The sequence below is a fragment of the Camarhynchus parvulus genome, unplaced genomic scaffold (assembly GCF_901933205.1).
Source record: "Camarhynchus parvulus unplaced genomic scaffold, STF_HiC, whole genome shotgun sequence".
NCBI classification, from domain to species: Eukaryota; Metazoa; Chordata; class Aves; order Passeriformes; family Thraupidae; genus Camarhynchus; species Camarhynchus parvulus.
Window position 1 is genome coordinate 234 of NW_022148422.1, and position 22,767 is coordinate 23,000.

Sequence of the window (22,767 nt, forward strand, 5' to 3'; positions counted from 1 at the left end):
GTCCTGGGGGAATTTTGGGGTTTTTTTGAGGGTTTTGGGGTGGGATTTTGGGGGTTCCTGGGGGGTTCTTGGGGGGATTTTTTGGGGGGTTTTGGGGTGGGATTTTAGGGGTTCCTGGGTGGGATTTTGGGGGAGGATTTGGGGGGTTTTTGGGGTTTTTGAGGGTTTTGGGGTGGGATTTTGGGGGTTCCTGGGTGGAATTTTGGGGGTTTTTTGGTGTTTGGGGTGGGATTTTAGGGGTTCCTGGGTGGGATTTTGGGGGGGATTTGGGGGGTTTTTGGGGGTTTTTGTTTTGGGGTGGGATTTTGGGGGGTTCCTGGGTGGAATTTTGGGGGTTTTTTTTGAGGGTTTTTGGGGTGGGATTTTAGGGGGTTCCTGGGTGGGATTTTGGGGGGAGGATTTGGGGGGTTTTGGGGTTTCTTTGAGGGTTTTGGGGTGGGATTTTGGGGTTCCTGGGTGGAATTTTGGGGGTTTTTTGAGGGTTTTTGGGGTGGGATTTTGGGGTTCCCAGGGGTGTTTTCGGGGTGTCTTTAACCCCCCCTCCCCAATTCAAGGGGGTCTCATCTGCCGGGCCCTGCTGGCCACGACCCCCGACCACAACGTGCGGAGCTTCATCTCGCTGGCGGCGCCGCAGATGGGGCAGTACGGGGGTGAGGGGGCATTTGGGGCAAATCCGGGCGATTTTGGGGTTTTGGGGATTTTTTGGGGATTTTTTGGTTTTTTCTGAGGGGTTTTGGGGTTTTTTTTGGCTTTTTTTGCGAATTTTTGAGGTTTTTTGATGCGGTTTTGGGAGGTCTTGCTCGGTTGTTTGGGGGGGGTGGGGGGAAATTTGGGAGTTTTTTGGGGTTTTTGGGGATTTTTGGGGTTTTTTGGTTTTTTTTTTTTTTTTTTCCCAGGGGTTTTTTTTTTTTTTTTTTTGGTTTTTTGGCATATTTTGTGAATTTTTGAGGTTTTTTGATGTGGTTTTGGGAGGTCCTGGAGATCTTTGGGGGATTTTGGGGCTCTGGGGAGTTTTGGGATTTTTTGAGATTTTTTGGGGGATTTTCTCAGAGCGGTTTCGGGGTTGTTTTGGCTTTTTCCTGTTTTTTTTTTTTTTTTTTTGCTTTTTTGGGGGGCAATTTTGGGCAGATTTTGGGCTGAGTTTTGCTGAGTTTTGGGCTGATTTTGGGACTGATTTCGAGGTGATTTTGAGGTGATTTTGGGGCTCATTTTGGGGTGATGTTGGCGCTGATTTGGGGCTCGTGTTGGTGCTGATTTTTCCTGATTTTGGGCTGATTTTGGGGCAGATTTTTGGCTGATTTTTGCTGATTTGGGGGCTGATTTTTGGGCTGATTTTTGCTGATTTTGGGACTGGTTTTGGGGTTGATTTGGGGGTTCTTTTGGGCTGATTTTTGCCAATTTTGGAGCAGACACCGATTACCTGAAGTGGCTTTTCCCCCAGCACATGAAATCCAACCTGTACCGGCTCTGCTACACCCCCCTGGGCCAGGGCGTGTCCATCTGCAACTACTGGAATGGTCTGAGCCCAAAAACCCCAAAAATCTCCCAAAAATCCCCCAAAACCCCCAGAATGGTCTGACCCCCAAAACCCAAAAACCCCTGACCCCCAAAACCACCCCAAAATCCCCCCCAAACTCCCTCAAATTCCCCAAAACCCAAAATCCCCCCAAACCCCCCCCAAAACCCCCCAAACCTCCCCCAAAACCTCCCCAAAATCACCCCAAAATCCAAAAAACCTCCTCAAAACCCCAAAAATCGCTTGAGAAACCCCACAAACCTCCCCCAAAACCCCGAAACCCTTCCCAAAACGCCAAAAATCCCCCATAAAACCCCAAAACCCTAAAACCCCAAAACCCCCCAAAACCTAAAATCACCCAAAACCCAAAATTCCCATAAAACCTTCCCCAAAAAAATCTCTTGAAAAACCCACAAATCTCCCCAAAAACCCCAAAACCCCAAAAGTCTCCCCAGAACCCCAAAAACCCCCAAAAAACTCCCAAAAACCCCAAAACCAACCCCCAAAACCCCCAAACCCCCCAAACCTTCTAAAAACCCCAAAATTCCCCCAAAAACTCAAAAACCCCCCAAAACCCCTAAAAAACCCCAAATTCTTGAAAACCCCACAACCTCCCGACCCCAACACCTTCTGAAACCCCCAACACTCACCAAAACCCCAAAACCCCACCCCAAACCCCCTCTTTAGGTGAGCCCCAAAACCCCAAAAAATTTCCAAACACGCCCAAAAATCCCAACGCAAGCACCCCAAAATCCCCAAAAATCCCCAAAAAAATCCCCAAAATCCCAAAAAAACGACCCAAAAAACCCCAAAACCGCCCAGAGTGGAAGCGGAACCTGCTGCGGATCCAGCGCCTGGTGCTGATCGGGGGCCCCGACGACGGCGTCATCACGCCCTGGCAGTCCAGGTGAGAGCCCCAAAACCCCCAAATTTGCCCCAAAATCACCCCAAAAATGACCCCAGGATTATCCAAAAACTCTCCTGGAAATAGCCCCAAAAATTCCCCTAAAAATCTTCCCAAAATTCCCCCCAAAATCCTCCTTCAAGTGGCACCAAAATTCCCCCCAAAAAAACCCAAATCGCCCTAAAATTACCCAAAAATGACCCCAGGATTATCCAAAAACTCTCCTGGAAATGTCCCCAAAAATTCCCCTAAAAATTTTACCAAAAAGCCCCAAAATTACCGCAAAATCACCCCAAAATTCTTCCCAAAGTCTCCACGAAGTGGCCCCAAAATTCCCCCCAAAAAACCCAAAATCGCCCTAAAATCACCCGAAAATCACCCCAAAATTACTCCAAAACTCTCCTGGAAATGTTTCTAAAAGTCCCATAAAAATCTTTCCAAAATTACCCCAAAATTCTTCCCAAAATCTCCACGAAGTGGCCCCAAATTGCCCCAAAAAACACCTCAAAAAAAACCCCCCAAAATCTCCAAAACCTTCCCCAAAAAATCCCCAAAATCCCCAAAAATACTCCAAAAACCCCCCCATCCACAAAAATCCCCAAAATCCCCCAAAAATCTTCCCCAAAAATCCCCAAAATTCCCCCAAACCCTCTTCGTTCCTTTTTGGGGTCTCCCCAAATTTGGGGTCCCCACGTTGTGACCCCAAAATTTCCCCCGAAGCCTCTTTGGGTTTTACAAAATCCAACGAAACCCCCGCAAGGGAAATGGAGGCAAAATCGGGCCCGAAAATGAAAATTTGGGAAATCCCCAAAAATTACGGGGGAAGAAAATTTGGGAACCCCAAAAATTGGGGTGGGACCCCAAATTTGGGGGTAATCAAAATTTGGGATTGGGTCCAAAATTTGGTTGGGCCCCAAATTTGGGGGTGGATGTTTGGGTGTGGGACCCCAAAAATTCGGGATTGGGATAAAAAATTTGGGATTGGGACCCCAAAAATTGGGGGTGGGACCCTAAAATTTGGGATTGGGACCCCAAAATTTGGGGGGTGGGACTGAAAATTTGGATGTGGGACCCCAAAAATTGGGATTGGGATAAAAATTGGGCTTGGGACCCCAAAAATTGGGGGGAAATGAAAATTTGGGATTGGGACCCCAAAAATTGGGGGTGGGAATCAAAATTTGGGATTGGGATCCAAAATTTGGAATTGAGGACCCCAAAAATTGGGGGGAATGAAAATTTGGGATTGGGACCCCAAATATTGGGATTGGGATAAAAATTTCGGGATTGGGACCCCAAAAATTGGGGGTGGGACCCTAAAATTTGGGATTGGGATCCCAAAATTTGGGGGGTGGGAATCAAAAATTTGGGATTGGGACCCCAAAATTTGGGGGGTGGGACTGAAAATTTGGTTGTGGGACCCCAAAAATTGGGATTGGGATAAAAAGTTGGGGCTTGGGACCCCAAAAATTGGGGGAAATGAAAATTTGGGGTTGGGACCCCAAAAATTGGGTTTGGGATAAAAAATTCGGGATTGGGACCCCAAAAATTGGGGGTGGGACCCTAAAATTTGGGGATGGGGCTCCAAAATTGGGGGTGGGAATCAAAAATTGGGATTGGGACCCCAAAATTTGGGATTGGGACCCCAAAATTTGGGGGGTGGGAAAATTTGGGTGTGGGACCCCAAAATTGGGATTGGGACCAAAAATAGGGGATTGGGACCCCAAAAATTGGGATTTGGATTTAAGATTTGGGGCGGACCCCAAAACTGGGAGATGGGACCCTGAAATTTGGGATTGGAACCCCAAAATTTGGGGGGTGGGACCACAGATTTGGGATTGGGTGGTTTTGGGGGCATTTTTGGGACAGATTTGGGATATTTTGGGATATTTTTTAGGATATTTCCAGAGCATTTTTTAGGATATTTTGGGGATGTTTTGGGGATATTTTCAGGATATTTTTGGGGTATTTTTGGGATATTTTTAGGATATTTTCAGGATATTTTTGGGGATATTTTCAGGATATTTTGGGGATATTTTTAGAATATTTTGGGGGATATTTTGAGGATATTTTTGGGGTGATTTCAGCATATTTTCAGGATATTTTTTGGGGTATTTTTAGGATATTTTCAGCATATTTTCAGGATATTTTTGGGATATTTTTGGGATATTTTGGGGATATTTTCAGGATATTTTCAGGATATTTTGGGGATATTTTTAGAATATTTTGGGGTGATTTCAGGATATTTTTGGGGTGATGTCAGAATATTTCTGGGGTGTTTTTGGGATATTTTCAGGATATTTTTTGGGGTATTTTGAGGATATTTTTGGGGATTTTTGGGTTTCAGGGGTATTTTGAGGGGGTATTTTATTTCAGATATTTTTAGCGTATTTTGGGGATATTTTGGGGATATTTTCAGGATATTTTGGGGATATTTTCAGGATATTTTGGGAATATTTTTAGAATATTTTGGGTGATTTCAGGATATTTTGGGGTGATGTAGATTTTTGGGTTTTTTGGGATATTTTCGGTTTTGGGGTATTTTGAGGATATTTTTGGGATGAATATTTTGGGGATATTTTTAGCATGTTGATATGGAATTTTGTTTTGGGGATATTTTTGGGGATGTTTTCAGGATATTTTGTGGATATTTTCAGGGTATTTCTGGGGTGGTTTCAGGATGTTTCTGGGGTGGTTTCAGGATGTTTCTGGGCTGGTTTTCGATGGTTTTTCACAGGACTTTCTCCCGTTCCCAGGTGTTTCTGCAGGACACGTTCGGGCTGAAGTCGCTCTGGGCCCGGGGGGCTCTCGGGGGCTGCTCCGTGCCCGGCGTGCCGCACACGGCCTGGCACAGCCACCGCGGCGTCTACGAGCGCTGCATCCGCCCCTGGCTCACCTGAAGGGGTTTATTGGGGTTTATAGGGGTTTATTGGGATTTATTGGGTTTATTGGGTTTATTGTATTGTGGCCTGGAGGTTTTATGTGGGCTACCTTTTATGGGGTTTATTGGGTTTATTGATTTATTGGGGTTTATTGGGGTTTATTGGGGTTTATTGGGGTTTTTGGTTTATAGGGGTTTGGGGGTATGGGTTATTTGTTTTTTGTTTTTTGGTATTTGATCCACCACCCAGCGTCTCTCTCCCCCTGTCACTGAGGGGATTTATGGGGTTTATTGTTATTGGGTTTATTGGGGTTTATTGGGGTTTATTGGGGTTTATTGGGGTTTTTGGGATTTATTGGGGTTTATTGGGGTTTATTGGGGTTTATTGGGATTTATTGGGATTTATTGGGGATTTATTGGGGTATTGATGAGCCTGGCACAGCCACCGCGGCGTCTACGAGCGCTGCATCCGCCCCTGGCTCACCTGAGGGGATTTACTGGGGTTTATTGGGTTTATTGTTTATTTTATTGGGGTTTATTGGGATTTATTGGGGTTTATTGGGGTTTTATTGGGGTTTTATTGGGGATTTATTGGGATTTATTGGGGTTTATTGGGATTTATTGGGGATTTATTGGGATATTGATGAGCCTGGCACAGCCACCGCGGCGTCTACGAGCGCTGCATCCGCCCCTGGCTCACCTGAGGGGATTTACTGGGGTTTATTGGGATTTATTGGGGTTTATTGGGGTTTTATTGGGGATTTATTGGGATTTATTGGGATTTATTGGGATTTATTGGGGATTTATTGGGATTTATTGGGATTTATTGGGGTTTATTGGGATTTATTGGGATTTATTGGGGTTTATTGGGGATTTATTGGGATTTATTGGGATATTGATGGGCCTGGCACAGCCACCATTGGGGACTGGCTGCATCGCCTGGCTCACCTGAGGGGATTTATTGGGGTTTATTGGGGTTTATTGGGGATTTATTGGGGTTTATTGGGATTTATTGGGGTTTATAGGGGGTTTATTGGGGTTTATTGGGGTTTATTGGGGTTTATTGGGATTTATTTGGGTTTATTGGGGTTTATTTGGGATTTTTTGGGGTTTATTAGGATTTATGGGGTTTTATTGGGATTTATTGGGGTTTATTGGGATTTATTGGGGTTTTATTGGGATTTAGGGCTCAATAGGGGATTGGTGGGATTTTTAGGAGATTTATTGAGATTTTATCAGGATTTATTTGTGTTTTATTGGGGTTTATTGGGATTTATTGGGATTTATTGGGGTTTATTGGGATTTCTTGGGATTTATTGTGATTTATTTGGGATTTATTGGGATTGGGGGCTCTTTAGGGGATCTGGGGTCTCGTTAGGGGATTTGGGGGCTCTTTAGGGGATTTGGGGGCTCTTTAGGACCCTCCCCCATTTTTGGGGTGCCCCAGGGTGGGGGGCGGGGCCGGTTCAGTATTGGGGGGTTCCATGGGGGAGGGGCTTCTATAGGGGGGATCCCCCCCCACCCCACCCCCCCCCCACCAACTCAGGGTTTTGGGGGCCCCTCCCCCGCGGCCTAAAAGGGGGCGGGGCCAATTTGGGGGGCGGGGCCAAGGCCAATAAAGCACTTCCCCCCCCCGAAATGAGTCTGGGGGAGTTTTTGGGGGGGTCCTGAGTGAATTTTGAGGGTCCCGAGGGGATTTATTAATTTAATTTGGGGGATTCATTAATTTATTTGGGATTTGTTTTTGGGTGGGGGGGAATTATTTATTTATTTATTTATTTTGGATATTTATTCCTTTTCTTGGGGATTGATTAATTTTTATGGATTTATCATTGGGGAATTTGTTAATCTTTGGGGGATTTATTAATTCCTGGGGATTTATTTGATTTTAGGGATTCATTAATTTTTCGGGATTTATTTATTCATTTTTAGGGATTTATTAATTTTGGTGGATTTGCTTATTTTGGGGGGATTTATTACTTTTTTTTATTTTATTAAAATTTTTAAATTTTTTAATTGTTTTGAATTTTTAGGATTTATTGTTTTGCAGGTTTCTTTATTTTGAGGGATTTATTCCTTTTTGGGGGGGATTTTATTTTTTGGTTGCTTTATTTTTACTTATTCAATTTTTAGGAGGATTTATTTTGGCGATTTGTTCACTTTTAGTGATTTATTAATTTTTGGGGATTTATTAATTAATTCCCGAACCACCAGGACCCCCAAAATTCGATATGGGCGTGGCCTAAAGCAGAAATGGGCGTGGTTTTCTCGCTGAGTAGGCGTGGCTTCCTCGGTGGGCGGAGCCACGCCCCTAGGACAAAGCGCTGCGCTGTGGGCGTGGTTTTACCCATATAAGGCATAACCACGCCCCTCCGCGCTGCGTGCTGACGTCACCGCGCTCGGCGGCGATGGAGGCGGCGGGAGGCGCCGAGGTCTGAGGGGCGGCGGCGCCGGGGCCGCTTTTTGGGGCATTTTGAGGCGATTTTGGGGTTTTTTTGTGAGGTTTTGAGGGGTTTTGTGGAGCCGGGGGTGTTTGTGAGCGGGGGGAAGGGCGGGATCCGCCGGGGGGAGGGGCGCTCCCCTCACGGAGCGCTCTGCCCCTCCCCCTCCCCCTCAGGAGCCGCCCGTCGGGACCCTCGTGGTGGAGGCGGCGGGAGAGGCCGGTGAGTGACCCCCTCCCCAATTGTGAGCCCCATTGCGGTGCCGCCGAGAGCCCTCGGGATCCCCCCTTGGATCCCCCCGAGATCCGCCTCACGATCCCCTCAGGATCGCCCTGAGACCCCTCAGGATCCCCCTCAGGATCCCCCTCAGGATCCCCTCAGGATCGCCTGAGACCCCTCAGGATCCCCCTCAGGATCCCCCTGAGACCCCTCAGGATCCCCTGAGACCCCTCAGGATCCCCTCAGGATCCCCCCAGGATCGCCCTGAGACCCCTCAGGATCCCCCCAAGATCCCCTCAGGACCCCTCAGGATCCCCCCAGGATCCCCCCAGGACCCCTCAGGACCCCCCAGGATCCCCCCAGGACCCCCTGAGACCCCTCCCCCTCAGGATCCCCCCAAACCCCCTCAGGATCCCTCTGACCCCCCAGGATCCCTCAGGATCCCCCCGCCAGGATCCCCCCTCAGAATTCCCCTCAGGACCCCCTGAACCCCCCAAAACGCCCCCAAAACCCTCCCCAGGCCCCCCAGATCCCCCCAAGACCATCCTGAGCCCCCCAAAATGCCCCCAAACCCCCTCAGAACCCCAAGATTCCCCCCCAAAATGCCCCCAAATCCCCCTCAAAACCCCCAATCCCCCCTGACCCCCTTTTCTCCCCCAGGGCTCCCCTGCCCCCTCCCCTGCGACCCCCCACCCGGCGGGACCCCCCCCGCGGCCGGGGCAGCCCCCCCAGATGAGGAGGGGCTGGGGGGGGGCGGCCCCAGCGATGGGGAGGGGGCTCAGGGAACCCCCCCCGGGGGCGGCAGCGGCGCCAAGGGGCTGCCAGGTGAGGGGGGGCGCTTATTTGGGGGGGGGTCTGGGAGGATTTCGGGGGGATCTGGGGGTGTTTTTGGGGGGTTTCAGGGGGATTTTGGTGGGGATTTGGGGGCTCTGAGGGGGTTTGGGGAGGGTCTGCGGTCATTTTGGGGGATTTGGGGGGTCTAAGATGGTTTTTGGGGGGCTCAGGGAGGTCTGAGGGGGTTTGGGAGGGTCTGGGGGTCCTGGGGGGGGAGTCTGGGCACTTTTGGGGGTTTTGGGGAGTCCTCAGAGGGGTCTGGGGGCATTTTGGGGGGGTTTAAAGGGGTTTTGGGGGCATCTGGGGGTGTTTTGGGGGGGCTCAGTGGAGTCTGGGGGTCCTGGGGAGGCTCAGGGGGTTCCTGGGGGTTGGGTTGGGGGTCCTGGGGGGGTTTTGGGGGGGGGTGTAAATTTTGGTTTCTCGCTCCGTTTGAAGTTTCTCTGCCCCGTTTTTGAGGGGGGGTCTCTCCCCTTTCGTTCCTACCCCAGGCCACGCCACCAAGACCCTGCCGGGCTCCCCAGGCCGGGGGGGCGCGGCGGTGACCAGCCCAATTCTGGGGGGTCTCCTCCGGTGGGGGGTCTCCCCCCGCCCCCCACCCCCAGCCGAGCCAAAATGTCCCTGACGGGGGCGGGGGGCGGCAAAACCCCCCCCGGCCAGAGCCTGGCCCTGCGGCTCCTCACCCTGCCCGGCTCCGGGGGGGCGCCTGCGGGTCGCCCCCCACCCCCTGAACCCCCCCAGAACCCCCCGGACCCCCCCCCAAACCCCCCCGAGCCCCCCAAAATCCACCGGGCTCGCAAGACCATGGCCAAGCCCAGCAACGGGCAGGTAAGGGCTGGGTTTGGGGGATGGGGGGGCGGGGGGGTCTGAGACCCCTCCCCAAGGATTTTGGGGACCCCCCTGAGGATTTTGGGGACCCCCCCTGAGGTTTTTGGGGTGCGTTTTGGCCCCCCCAGGTGCCGGAGAAGCCGAGGATGTCGGAGATGCTGCACTTCAGGGTGTCCGAGGAGCTCTGCGGGATGGGGCAGCACCACGGTGGGGCTGGGGGGGTCCTGATGGGATTTGGGGGGGTTTGGGGTAATTGGGGGGGGTCCTGAAGGGGTTTGGGGGGGTCTGGGGGGGTGTCTTAGGGGTCTTAATGGGATTTGGGGGGGTTTGGGGGGAGTCCTGAAGGGGTTTGGGGGGGTCCTGATGGGATTTGGGGGGGTCTGGGGGTTTCTTAGGGGTCTTGGTGGGATTTGGGGGGGTTTGGGGCAGTTTGGGGGGGGTCCTGAAGGGGTTTGGGGGGGTCTCTGAGGGATCTTAATGGGATTTGGGGTAATTTGGGGGGATCCTGGAGAATTTTGGGGGGGGGTTGAGGTAATTTGGGGGTGTCTTGAAGGGGTTTGGGGGGTCCTGGGGGGCTCTCTGAGGGGTCTTGGTGGGATTTGGGGAAATTTGGGGGGATTAGGGGTGTCCTGGGGGGTTGGGGAGTCTTAAAGGGGGCTGGAGTGGTTTGGGGGTTCAGTTTTGGGTCTGGGGGTGCAGTTCTGGGTCTGGGGGTTCAGTTTTGGGTTCGGGGGTTCAGTTCTGGGTTTGGGGGTTCAGTTTTGGGTCTGGGGGTTCAGTTTTGGGTCTGGGGGTTTAGTTTTGGGTCTGGGGTTTCAGTTTTGGGTTTGGGGGTTCAGTTTTGGGTTTGGGGGTTCAGTTCTGGGTTCGGGGGTTCAGTTTTGGGTCTGGGGGTTCACTTTTGGGTTCGGGGGTTCAGTTTTGGGTTCGGGGGTTCAGTTTTGGGTCTGGGGGTTCAGTTTTGGGTTTGGGGTTTCAGTTTTGGGTCTGGGGGTGCAGTTCTGGGTCTGGGGGTTCAGTTTTGGGTTCGGGGGTTCAGTTTTGGGTCTGGGGGTTCAGTTCTGGGTCTGGGGGTTCAGTTCTGGGTCTGGGGGTTCAGTTTTGGGTCTGGGGGTGCAGTTTTGGGTTCGGGGGTTCAGTTTTGGGTTCAGGGGTTCAGTTTTGGGTCTGGGGTCTCCCTGACCCCCCTGTTTTCCCCCCCAGACCACCCCAAACGCCCCAAGTTGGATTTTGGCGCCGAGGGGCTCCACAAGCGCCTGCAGCAGCGCCCCAGCCCCCGCCAGCACCGAGGTACCCAAAAAACCCCAAAAAAACCCCAAAAACCCCAGGGACCCCCAAAATCCCCCCCAGAGACTCCCCAAAATCCCCCCCCCAAAAAACTTCTCAAAAACCACCCCAAAAATCTCTCCAGGGATCCCCAAAATCCCCCCCCCAAAAACCACCTGGGACCCCCTAAAAACCATCGGGGGACCTTCCAAAAATCCCCCCAAAAAACCCCCCAGGGACCCCCCCGAAAACACCACAAAAACCCCCAGGGACACCCCAAAAATTCCCCAAAAACCATTTGGGACCCCCAAAAACCCCCAGGAACTCCCCAAAAATCCCCCCAAAAAACCACCCCCAAAAAAACCCCAGGGAGCCCCCAAAAATCCTCTAAGAAAACCCTCAGGGACCCCCCAAAATCCTCCCCAGGACCCCCCCAAATCGCTGTGTGCCCCCCCAGATCACAGTGACGGAGGAGATGGCAGCCCCAAATCCCCGGAATTTCCCCCAAATCTCCCCAATTTCCCCCCAAATCCCCCCAATTTCCCCCCAAATCCCCCCAATTTCCCCCCCAAACCCCCCAGGACCCCCACAAATCGCTGTGTGCCCCCCCAGATCACGGTGACGGAGGAGATGGCCGCCCCAAATCCCCCCAATTTCCCCCCAAATCCCCCAATTTCCCCCAGTTCCCCCACAATTCCCCAGATTTCCCCCAACCCCCCAGGACCCCCCAAATGGCTGTGTGCCCCCCAGATCACGGTGACCGAGGAGATGGCAGCGCCTAAATCCCCCCAAATCCCCCCCCCCAATTTCCCCCCAAATCCCCCCAATTTCCCCCCAATTCCCCCCCAGTTTCCCCCAAATCCCCCAATTTCCCCCCCAATTTCCCCAAATCCCCCAATTTCCCCCCATTCCCCCAAATCCCCCACTTCCCCCAAATCTCCCCAATTTCCCCCCAAACCCCCCCAGGACCCCCCCAAATCACTCTGTGCCCCCCCAGATCATGGTGACCGAGGAGATGGCCGCCCCAAATCCCCCCAATTTCCCCCCAAACCCCCCAAGACCCCCCAGGACCCCCCCAAATCGCTGTGTGCCCCCCAGATCACGGTGACCGAGGAGATGGCCGCCCCGCCCCGGGACTGGGACTCCGAGGGGGGAGGGGGCTTCTCCCTCTTCTATGACGGGTTCAGCGTGGACGGGCACGGGGACTCGGACAGCAAAGTACTGGGGGGCAACTGGGGGGACTGGGATGGACTGGGAGGGCTGGGATGGACTGGGATAAACTGGGGGGGACTGGGATGGACTGGGGGGGCTGGGGGGGACTGGGGGGGCTGGGATGGACTGGGAGGGACTGGGATAAACTGGGATAAACTGGGGGGACTGGGATGGACTGGGATGGGATTGGGATGGACTGGGGGGGACTGGGATGGACTGGGGGGACTGGGATAAACTGGGATGGGATTGGGATGGACTGGGATAAACTGGGGGGACTGGGATAAACTGGGGGGGACTGGGGGGCACTGGGATAAACTGGGATGGGATTGGGATAGACTGGGGGGAATTGGGGGGGACTGGGATGGACTGGGGGGACTGGGATAAACTGGGATGGGATTGGGATGGACTGGGATAAACTGGGGGGACTGGGGGGGATTGGGGGTGACTGGAATAAACTGGGGAGCACTGGGATGAACTGGGGGGCACTGGGATGAACTGGGGGGCACTGGGATGAACTGGGACGAGCTGGGGAGCACTGGGATGAACTGGGATGAATGGGGAGCACTGGGATGAATTGGGATGAACTGGGGAGCACTGGGATGAACTGGGGGGCACTGGGACAAACTGGGATGAACTGGGGGGCACTGGGATGAACTGGGATGAACTGGGCAGCACTAGCATGAACTGGGGAGCACTGGGATGAACTGGGATGAACTGGGGAGCACTGGGATGAACTGGGATGAACTGGGGGGCACTGGGATGAACTGGGATGAACTGGGGGGCACTGGGATGAACTGGGGGGCACTGGGATGAACTGGGATGAACTGGGGAGCACTAGCATGAACTGGGGAGCACTGGGATGAACTGGGATGAACTGGGGAGCACTGGGATGAACTGGGATGAACTGGGGGGCACTGGGATGAACTGGGATGAACTGGGGGGCACTAGCACGAACTGGGGAGCACTGGGATGAACTGGGGGGCACTGGGACAAACTGGGATGAACTGGGGAGCACTGGGATGAACTGGGATGGATTGGGATGGACTGGGATGAACTGGGATGGACTGGGGGACACTGGGATGGACTGGGATGCACTGGGATGGACTGGGATGAACTGGGATGTACTGGGGGGCACTGGGGAGCACCGGGGGTCTCAGGACCCCCCCCCAGCCCAGCCCATCCCCCGCTCAGTCCGAGGGGGAGGTGCCGGGCGAGGCCCTGAGCGAGGAGGAGGAGGAGGAGGAGGAGGAGGAGGAAGAAGAGGACGAGGAAGAGGAGGAGGAGGAAGAGGAGGAGGAGGAGGAGGAAGAGGACGAAGAGTCCGGGAACGCCTCGGATCGGGTGAGGGGGGGATTTAGGGGCGTTTTGGGCCAGTTTTGAGGGGTTTTTTTGCCTTTTCAGGATTCCTGGGTGGTTCCAGGTGTATTTTGGGGTGTTTTGGGGCAGTTTTGGGGATCTCTAAACCCCTTTGTGACCCGCAGAGCGCCTCCAGCGCCCGGCAGCGCTGGAAGGAGAGCCCCTGGCTGGGCTTTGGGGCAGTTTTGGGGGATTTTGGGGCAGTTTTGGGGCAGTTTTGGGGGATTTTGGGGCAGTTTGGGGGATTTTGGGGCAGTTTTGGGGGATTTTGGGGCAGTTTTGGGGCAGTTTTGGGTCAGTTTTGGGGTGTTTTGGGGCAGTTTGGGGTCCATAACCCCTCTGTGCCCCGCAGAGCGCCTCGGCCCAGCCGGCGTGGGAAGGAGAGCCCCTGGCTGGGCTTTGGGGCAGTTTTGGGGCAGTTTTGGGGGATTTTGGGGCAGTTTGGGGGGATTTTGGGGCAGTTTTGGGGGGATTTTGGGGCAGTTTTGGGGCAGTTTGGGGGATTTTGGGGCAGTTTTGGGGTCAGTTTTGGGGTGTTTTGGGGCAGTTTGGGGTGTTTTGGGGGTGTTTTGGGGCAGTTTGGGGTGTTTTTGGGGCAGTTTGGGGTCCATAACCCGCTGTGCCCGTTTTGGGGCCTCGGGCGCTGGAAGGGGGCCCCTGGCTGGGCTTTGGGGCAGTTTTGGGGGATTTGGGGGGATTTTGGGGCAGTTTTGGGGGATTTTGGGGCAGTTTTGGGGCAGTTTTGGGGTGTTTTGGGGTGTTTTGGGGCAGTTTTGGGGTGTTTTGGGGCAGTTTTGGGGTGTTTTGGGGCAGTTTTGGGGGATTTTGGGGCAGTTTTGGGGGGATTTTGGGGCAGTTTTGGGGGGCAGTTTTGGGGGATTTTGGGGCAGTTTTGGGGATTTTGGGGCAGTTTGGGGGATTTTGGGGCAGTTTTGGGGTCAGTTTTGGGGTGTTTTGGGGCAGTTTTGGGGGATTTTGGGGCAGTTTGGGGTGTTTTGGGGGGTTTTTGGGGCAGTTTTGGGGGGTGTTTTGGGGCAGTTTTGGGGTGTTTTGGGGGCAGTTTTGGGGGATTTTGGGGCAGTTTTGGGGGATTTTGGGGCAGTTTTGGGGCAGTTTTGGGGATTTTGGGGGCAGTTTGGGGGATTTTTGGGGCAGTTTGGGGGATTTTGGGGCAGTTTTGGGGCAGTTTTGGGGTGTTTTGGGGCAGTTTTGGGGGATTTTGGGTCAGTTTTGGGGTGTTTTGGGGCAGTTTTGGGGGATTTTGGGGCAGTTTTGGGGGATTTTGGGGCAGTTTTGGGGGGATTTTGGGGCAGTTTTGGGGGGATTTTGGGGCAGTTTGGGGGATTTTGGGGCAGTTTGGGGGGATTTTGGGGCAGTTTTGGGGTGTTTTGGGGTGTTTTGGGGCAGTTTGGGGTCCATAACCCCGCTGTGCCCCAAGAGTGCTGAGGGCTGGGCCCGGGAAGGAGAGCCCCTGGCTGGGCTTTGGGGCAGTTTTGGGGGATTTGGGGGGATTTTGGGGCAGTTTTGGAGGATTTTGGGGCAGTTTGGGGTGTTTTGGGGCAGTTTTGGGGGATTTTGGGGCAGTTTTGGGGGCAGTTTTGGGGGATTTTGGGGCAGTTTGGGGGATTTTGGGGGATTTGGGGGGATTTTGGGGGCAGTTTGGGGGATTTTGGGGCAGTTTGGGGGGATTTTGGGGCAGTTTTGGGTCAGTTTTGCGGTGTTTTGGGGCAGTTTGGGGTCCATAACCCCGCTGTGCCCAAGAGCTCTCGGCCTGTGGCTTAAGGAGAGCCCCTGGTGGGCTTTGGGGCAGTTTGGGGGATTTTGGGGCAGTTTTGGGGGATTTTGGGGCAGTTTTGGGGGATTTTGGGTCAGTTTTGGGGGATTTTGGGGCAGTTTTGGGGCAGTTTTGGGGGGATTTTGGGGCAGTTTTGGGGCAGTTTTGGGGGATTTGGGGGATTTTGGGGGCAGTTTTGGGGGATTTTGGGGCAGTTTGGGGGATTTTGGGGGCAGTTTGGGGTGTTTTGGGGCAGTTTTGGGTCAGTTTTGGGTCAGTTTTGGGGTGTTTTGGGGCAGTTTGGGGTCCATAACCCGGGTGCCCCAAGAGCGGACTCCGGTGGAGGGGGGGAGCCCCTGGCTGGGCTTTGGGGCAGTTTGGGGGTTTTTGGGGGCAGTTTTGGGGGCAGTTTTGGTGTGTTTTGGGGCAGTTTTGGGGGATTTTGGGGCAGTTTTGGGGCAGTTTTGGGGGATTTTGGGGCAGTTTTGGGTCAGTTTTGCGGTGTTTTGGGGCAGTTTGGGGTCCATAACCCCGCTGTGAGGCTGCGGGCGGAAGGAGAGCCCCTGGCTGGGCTTTGGGGCAGTTTGGGGGATTTTGGGGCAGTTTTGGGGCAGTTTTGGTGTGTTTTGGGGCAGTTTTGGGGGATTTTGGGGCAGTTTTGGGGCAGTTTTGGGGGGATTTTGGGGCAGTTTTGGGGGGATTTTGGGGGCAGTTTTGGGGTGTTTTGGGGCAGTTTTGGGGGATTTTGGGGCAGTTTGGGGGGATTTTGGGGCAGTTTGGGGGGATTTTGGGGCAGTTTTGGGGTGTTTTGGGGTGTTTTGGGGCAGTTTGGGGTCCATAACCCCGCTGTGCCCCGCAGAGCGCCTCAGCGCGCAGCGCCCGGCGTGCGGCGGCGCTGGAAGGAGAGCCCCTGGCTGAAACCCTCGCGCAAGAGGAAGAGGAAGGACCCGCGGGGGGGCAAGGACAGGGGTGAGACCCCCGAATTGGGGAGGGGGGTCTGAATTGGGGTCCTGAATTGGGGAGGGGGATTTGAACTGGGGAGGGGGGATTTGAATTGGGGAGGAGGATCCAAATTTGGGAGGGGGATCCCGAATGGGGAGGGGGTTCCTGAACTGGGGAGGGGGATCCCGAATGGGGGAGGGGTTGGGAAAAGGGGGGCTGGGAATGGGGGGATTTTGGGACATTTTGGGGAGTGGGATTGAGGAATTGTGGAATTCGGGGAAGGGGTTTGTGACAGGAATTTGGGGGGGGGTTTAGGAATTTTGGGGTTTTTGTTGCAGGGATTTGGGGGGTCTCCAGGGAGGGGTTTTGGGTCGGAACCCCCCGGATTTGGGGTCTCTGACCCCCCTGTGCCCCCCAGGCCCCCCCGGCGCCCCCAGCGAATACACCGAGGTGCCCCTGGGCTGCCTGCAGCTGCCGGGGGGCGGGGCCCTGAGCCCCCCGCCCCCAGGTGAGGACACGCCCCCTCGGGGACACGCCCCCTGCTTGGGACACGCCCCCTGCCTGGGACATCCCCCCGGACATGCCCACCAAGACACGCCCCTTCCTGGGACACGCCCCCATGGACACGCCCTGTTCTCCTGGACACGCCCCCTCCCGGGACACGCCCACCAAGACACGCCCCTTCCCTTGGAAACACTGCCCAGGACACGCCCCTTCCCTATGACACGTCCACAAGGACACGCCCTGTACACCTGGACACACCCCCTCCCTGAGACACACCCACCAGGACACGCCCCTGCCGGGGACACGCCCTGGATGTGTTCCTGTTTCTGCCATGCCCTTGCCACACCCCCTGACCACACCCTGCCCCTTGGCCACGCCCTGCTCCTTGGCCACGCCCCTGACCCCGCCCTGCCCTCTGGCCCCGCCCAGGCCCCGCGGAGGCGGAGCGTTTCGAGGAGCTGCCGCTGTGCTCGTGCCGCATGGAGGCGCCCAAGGTGGAGAGGGGCGGGGACAGGGGGCTCTGCATGGCCACCGAGAGCGTGGACGGGCAGGTGAGCGCACCTGGGGCACCTGGGGGCACCTGAAATACACCTGGGCACACCTGGGGGCACCTAAAATACACCTGGGCACACCTGGGGGCACTGGGGACATGGGGACAGGGGGCTCTGCATGGCCACCGAGAGCGTGGATGGGCAGGTGAGCACACCTGGGCACACCTGGGGGCATTGGGGATATTGGGGACACACCTGGGGGCATTGGGGACGCACCTGGGCACAGCTGGGCACACCTGGGGATATTGGCAACACACCTGGGCACCCCTGGGGGCATTGGGGACACACCTGGGCACACCTGGGATACATCTGGGCACACCTGGGGATATTGGGGACACACCTGGGATACATCTGGGCACACCTGGGGATATTGGGGACACACCTGGGCACACCTGGGGGCATTGGGGGCACACCTGGGGGCACTGGAGAACACACCTGGGCACACCTGGGCACACCTGGGCACACCTGGAATTTCCCCCCCCCAGCACTTCGGGCTCAATCCCAAAAATCCCCGGGACGCCCCAAAAACTCCCAACTGCACAATTTCCACCTCCCTGCAGCACCCGGGGGCTCCCAGGTGCGGGGTCGGGCCCCGCCCACCCGGGCCAGCCCAGAAGGTGCCCAAAAAGGCCCCAATTGTGCCCAAATTGTGCCCAAATCGCAGCTGAGCGGGTGCGGCAGCAGCATCCTGAAGCGCGAGACCATGAGGCCCTCGAGCCGCGTGCCGCTGATGGTGCTGTGCGAGAGCCACCGCGCCAGGATGGTCAAGCACCAGTGCTGCCCCGGCTGCGGCCACTTCTGCACCGCCGTGAGTGGGGTTTGGGGGGAAAAACCCCAAAAACGGGAAAAAACAAAAAAAACCCCGTGAAAATCCGATAAAATATGGGTAAATAGCGAAAATTCCGCAAAAATCCCATAAAAACCCCATAAATCGTACATTTCATGGGGTCAAGCACCAGTGCTGCCCCGGCTGCAGCCCCTTCTGCACCCCATGAGTGGGGTTCGGGGGGAAAAACCCCAAAAATGGGAAAAAACCAAAAAAACCCCGTGAAAATCTGATAAAAAATGGGTAAATCCCTTAAAAACGCCCAAAATCCCAAGGGAATCCCAAAGACAGGATGGTCAAGCACCAGCGCTGCCCCGGCTGCAGTCACTTCTGCACCGCCGTGAGTGGGGTTTGGGGGGAAAAACCCCGAAAACGGGAAAAAACGCAAAAAACCCTGTGAAAATCTGATAAAAAATGGGTAAATAGCAAAAATCCCGCAAAAATCCCATAAAAACCCCATAAATCGTACATTTCATGGGGTCAAGCACCAGTGCTGCCCCGGCTGCGGCCACTTCTGCACCGCCGTGAGTGGGGTTTGGGGGGAAAAACCCCAAAAGTGGGAAAAAACCAAAAAAACCCTGTGAAAATCTGATAAAAAATGTGAAAATCCCCTAAAAATGCCCAAAATCCCAAGGGAATCCCAAAGGCAGGATGGTCAAGCACCAGTGCTGCCCCGGCTGCAGTCACTTCTGCACCGCCGTGAGTGGGGTTTGGGGGGAAAAACCCCAAAAACGGGAAAAAACAAAAAAAACCCCGTGAAAATCTGATAAAAAATGGGTAAATAGCAAAAATCCCGCAAAAATCCTATAAAAACCCCATAAATCGTACACTTCATGGGGTCAAGCACCAGTGCTGCCCTGACTGTGGTTACTTCTGCACCCCATGAGTGGGGTTCGGGGGGAAAAACCCCAAAAATGGGAAAAAATGGAAAAAAACACCCCAAAAATCCCATTAGAAATGGATAAACCCCCTTGAACTGTCCCCAAATTCCCTCAAACTGTCCCCAAACCCCCTTGAACTGTCCCCAAACCCCCTTTAGGTTCCCATAACCCAACTTAGGGATTCTGCGGATTTTTTGTCCCTTTTTGTCCCCATTTTGTCCCTTTAGGGAACATTCCTGCGGTGCCACCCTGGTGCCAATCTGTCCCCAAATCCCCTTTAATGTCCTGTGACCCAACTTTGGGATCTTGGGGACACTCTAGAACCCCTTGGGGACACTTTGGTGACATTTTTAACCCTTTAGGGCACGTTCCTGGAGTGCCACCCCGACGTGCGCATCGGGCACCGCTTCCACCGCTCCTGTGTCTCCCCAAATCCCCTTTAGGGTCCTGTAACCCAACTTTGGGATCTTGGGGACCCTCCAGGCGGTTTGGGGACAATCCAGGACCCCTTGGTGACCCTTTGGTGACCCTTTGGTGACATTTTTAACCCTTTAGGGGACATTCCTGGAGTGCCACCCGGACGTGCGCATCGGGCACCGCTTCCACCGCTCGTGCACCTCAGGGGTCTTGTTTTCTGTCCCCAAACCCCCTTGTACTGTCCCCAAAGTCCCTTTAGGGTCCTGTAACCCATCTTGGGGACATTTGGTGACACTTTGGTGGTTTGGGGACAATCCAGGACCCCTTGGGGACACTTTGGGGAGATTTTTAACCCTTTAGGGGACGTTCCTGGAGTGCCACCCGGACGTGCGCATCGGGCACCGCTTCCACCGCTCGTGTGTCTCGCGCCTCGGGGGTCTCATTTTCTGTCCCCAAACCCCCTGAACTGTCCCCAAACCCCCTTGTACTGTCCCCAAAGTCCCTTTAGGGTCCTGTAACCCATCTTGGTGACACTTTGGTGACCCTTTGGTGACATTTTTAACCCTTTCAGGGCACGTTCCTGGAGTGCCACCCGGACGTGCGCATCGGGCACCGCTTCCACCGCTCGTGCGTCTCGCGCCTCGGGGGTCTCAGTGTCTGTCCTGTCCTATCCTGGGGACACTGTGTGACCCATGGGGACATTTGGTGACACTTTGGTGGTTTGGTGACAATCCAGGACCCCTTGGCGACCCTTTGGTGACATTTTTAACTCTTTAGGGGACGTTCCTGGAGTGCCACCCCGACGTGCGCATCGGGCACCGCTTCCACCGCTCGTGCGTCTCCCCAAATCCCCTTTAGGGTCCTGTAACCCAACTTTGGGATCTTGGGGACCCTCCAGGCGGTTTGGGGACAATCCAGGACCCCTTGGTGACCCTTTGGTGACATTTTTAACCCTTTAGGGCACGTTCCTGGAGTGCCACCCGGACGTGCGCATCGGGCACCGCTTCCACCGCTCGTGCGTCTCGCGGGTCTCATTTTCTGTCCCCAAACCCCCTGAACTGTCCCCAAACCCCCTTGTACTGTCCCCAAAGTCCCTTTAGGGTCCTGTAACCCATCTTGGTGACACTTTGGTGACCCTTTGGTGACATTTTTAACCCTTTAGGCACGTTCCTGGAGTGCCACCCGGACGGCGTCATCGGGCACCGCTTCCACCGCTGCGTCGTTCTCGCCTCGGGGTCTCATTTTCGCCCGCACTGCGGCGGAGGACGCCGGCCCGAGGCCCAGGAGGTGACGCTGCCGCGCTTCCGAGGCCGCTGCTGGGCACGGGCGGAGCCGCCGGGCGCCCCCCGCTGCCCCCGAGGCCGCCGGCCCGCGGCAGAGCCGAGGCGCCACGCCCAGGTGGGGCAGGGAAACCTGGGCGGGAATTGGGGGGAAAAATGGGATTTTTTGGGGGGAAAATGGGATTTTTTGGGAGGAGAAAAATGGATTTTTTGGGGGGGAAAATGGGATTTTTTGGGGGGAAATTGGATTTTTTGGGGGGAAAATGGGATTTTTTGGGAGGAGAAAAATGGATTTTTTGGGGGGAAAAATGGATTTTTTGGGGGAAAATTGGATTTTTTGGGGGGAAAATGGGATTTTTTGGGCGGGAAAATGGATTTTTTGGGGGGAAAATTGATTTTTTGACGGGGAAAAATGGATTTTTTGGGGGGGAAAATGGGATTTTTTGGGGGGAAATTGGATTTTTTGGGGGGAAAATGGGATTTTTTGGGGGGAAATTGATTTTTGGGGGGAAAATGGGATTTTTTGGGGGGAAATTGGATTTTTTGGGCGGGAAAAATGGATTTTTGGGGGAAAAATTGATTTTTGGGGGGGGAAAAATGGATTTTTTGGGGGGGGAAATTGAATTATTTGGGGAGAAAATGGGATTTTTTGGGGGGAAAATGGGATTTTTTGGGAGGAGAAAAATGGATTTTTTGGGGGGAAAAATGGATTTTTTGGGGGGGAAAATTGGATTTTTTGGGGGGGAAAATTGGATTTTTTGGGGGGAAAATTGAATTATTTGGGTGGGAAAAATGGATTTTTTGGGAGGAGAAAATTGGATTTTTTGGGGGGAAAATTGGATTTTTTGGGGGCAAAATGCACGTTTTGGGGGAAAATTGGATTTTTTTGGGAGGAGAAAATGGAGGTTTTGTGGGCAAAATTGGATTAATTTGGGGAGAAAATTGAATTTTTTGGGGAGAAAATTGAATTTTTTGGGGAGAAAATTGAATTATTTGGGGAGAAAATTGGATTTTTTGGGGGAAAATATGGGGGTTTGGGGGCAAAAAATTGAATTTTTTTTGGAAGGGAAAAATGGGGGTTTTGGGGGGAAACAAATTGGATTTTTTGGGGGGGAAAATCGAATTATTTGGGGAGAAAATTCGAATTTTTGGGGGGAAAATGCACGTTTTCAGGGGAAAATTGGATTTTTTTGGGAGGGGAAAATGGAGGTTTTGGGGGGAAACAAATTGGATTTTTTGGGGGGGGAAATTGAATTTTTTGGGGGGGAAAATTGGATTTTTTGGGGGGGAAAATTGGATTTTTGGGGGAGAAATTGGATTTTTGGGGGGGAAAATGGGATTTTTTGGGGGGAAAATTGAATTATTTGGGGAGAAAATCGGATTTTTTGGGGGGAAAATATGGGGGTTTGGGGGAAAAAATTGGATTTTTTTTGGGGGGGGGAAATGGGGGTTTTCGGAGTAAAATTAGATTTTTTGGGGGGAAAATTGGATTATTTTGGGGAGAAAATTGGATTATTTTGGGGAGAAAATTGAATTTTTTGGGGGGAAAATTGAATTATTTGGGGAGAAAATTGGATTTTTTGGGGGGAAAATTGGATTTTTTGGGGGGAAAATATGGGGGTTTGGGGGAAAAAATTGGGGGGTTTGGGGGCAAAAAATTGAATTTTTTTTTGGAAGGGAAAAATGGGGGTTTTGGGGGGAAAAAATTGGATTTTTTGGGGGGGGAAATTTGATTTTTTGGGGGAAAATAATTAATTTTTGGGCGGGAAAAATGAAGGTTTTGGGGGAAAAAATTGACTTTTTGGGGGGGGAAAAATGGGTTTTTTTGGGAAAAAATGGGGATTTTGGGGGCAGGGCAAGGGCCAGGGATAGTTTGGGTTACTTTGGGGCGTTTTGACTGATTTGGGGTGGGATTTTTTTGGGATTTTTTTGGGATTTTGGCTGATTTTGGCTGATTTCCCCCCTCAGTGCCTGGATGCGGGGGCAGAGCGAGGGCCGGGGATAATTTGGGTGATTTTGGCTGATTTGGGGTCATTTTGAGTGGGATTTTTTTGGGATTTTTTTGGGATTTTTTGGGTGATTTTGGCTGATTTGGGGTCATTTTGAGTGGGATTTTTTTGGGATTTTTTGGGTTATTTTGG

The 22,767-nt window shown here is 53.6% G+C and overlaps 3 protein-coding genes across 3 annotated transcripts; all 3 read left to right on the forward strand.

The window, feature by feature from the left end:
* Positions 1-511: 511 nt before the first annotated feature.
* Positions 512-5,364, forward strand: PPT2 (palmitoyl-protein thioesterase 2; the record flags this gene model as incomplete). Its single annotated transcript, XM_030970474.1, has 4 exons — positions 512-650; positions 1,410-1,556; positions 2,288-2,423; positions 5,155-5,364. Coding segments are annotated over 4 exons (585 nt in total), but the record flags the coding sequence as incomplete, so codon positions are not given.
* Positions 5,365-8,649: 3,285 nt separating this feature from the next.
* LOC115916737 (histone-lysine N-methyltransferase EHMT2-like) lies at positions 8,650-13,430 on the forward strand. The gene is made up of 6 exons (XM_030970476.1): positions 8,650-8,783; positions 9,281-9,617; positions 9,746-9,824; positions 10,821-10,907; positions 11,982-12,101; positions 13,287-13,430. Exons 2-5 carry the CDS (start codon positions 9,405-9,407, stop codon positions 12,059-12,061), a joined length of 459 nt encoding a protein of 152 aa, XP_030826336.1. The 5' UTR covers positions 8,650-8,783; positions 9,281-9,404; the 3' UTR covers positions 12,062-12,101; positions 13,287-13,430.
* Positions 13,215-19,842, forward strand: LOC115916738 (histone-lysine N-methyltransferase EHMT2-like). Its single transcript, XM_030970477.1, has 6 exons — positions 13,215-13,298; positions 16,053-16,194; positions 16,586-16,675; positions 17,101-17,222; positions 17,887-18,030; positions 19,707-19,842. Exons 1-6 carry the CDS (start codon positions 13,215-13,217, stop codon positions 19,809-19,811), a joined length of 687 nt encoding a protein of 228 aa, XP_030826337.1. The 3' UTR covers positions 19,812-19,842.
* Positions 19,843-22,767: the final 2,925 nt, after the last annotated feature.

Excerpts from the sequence above, each read along its gene's own strand:
- LOC115916737 (XM_030970476.1), top strand. The coding sequence starts at position 9,405 with ATGTCCCTGACGGGGGCGGGGGGCGGCAAAACCCCCCCCGGCCAGAGC. Across the intron at positions 9,618-9,745 it reads CCAAGCCCAGCAACGGGCAG|GTGCCGGAGAAGCCGAGGAT; the intron begins GTAAGGGCTGGG and ends TGGCCCCCCCAG. Across the intron at positions 10,908-11,981 it reads CAGCCCCCGCCAGCACCGAG|ATCACGGTGACCGAGGAGAT; the intron begins GTACCCAAAAAA and ends TGTGCCCCCCAG.
- LOC115916738 (XM_030970477.1), top strand. The coding sequence starts at position 13,215 with ATGTACTGGGGGGCACTGGGGAGCACCGGGGGTCTCAGGACCCCCCCC. Across the intron at positions 13,299-16,052 it reads CCGCTCAGTCCGAGGGGGAG|TTTGGGGTCCATAACCCCGC; the intron begins GTGCCGGGCGAG and ends GTTTTGGGGCAG. Across the intron at positions 16,195-16,585 it reads GCGGGGGGGCAAGGACAGGG|GCCCCCCCGGCGCCCCCAGC; the intron begins GTGAGACCCCCG and ends TGTGCCCCCCAG.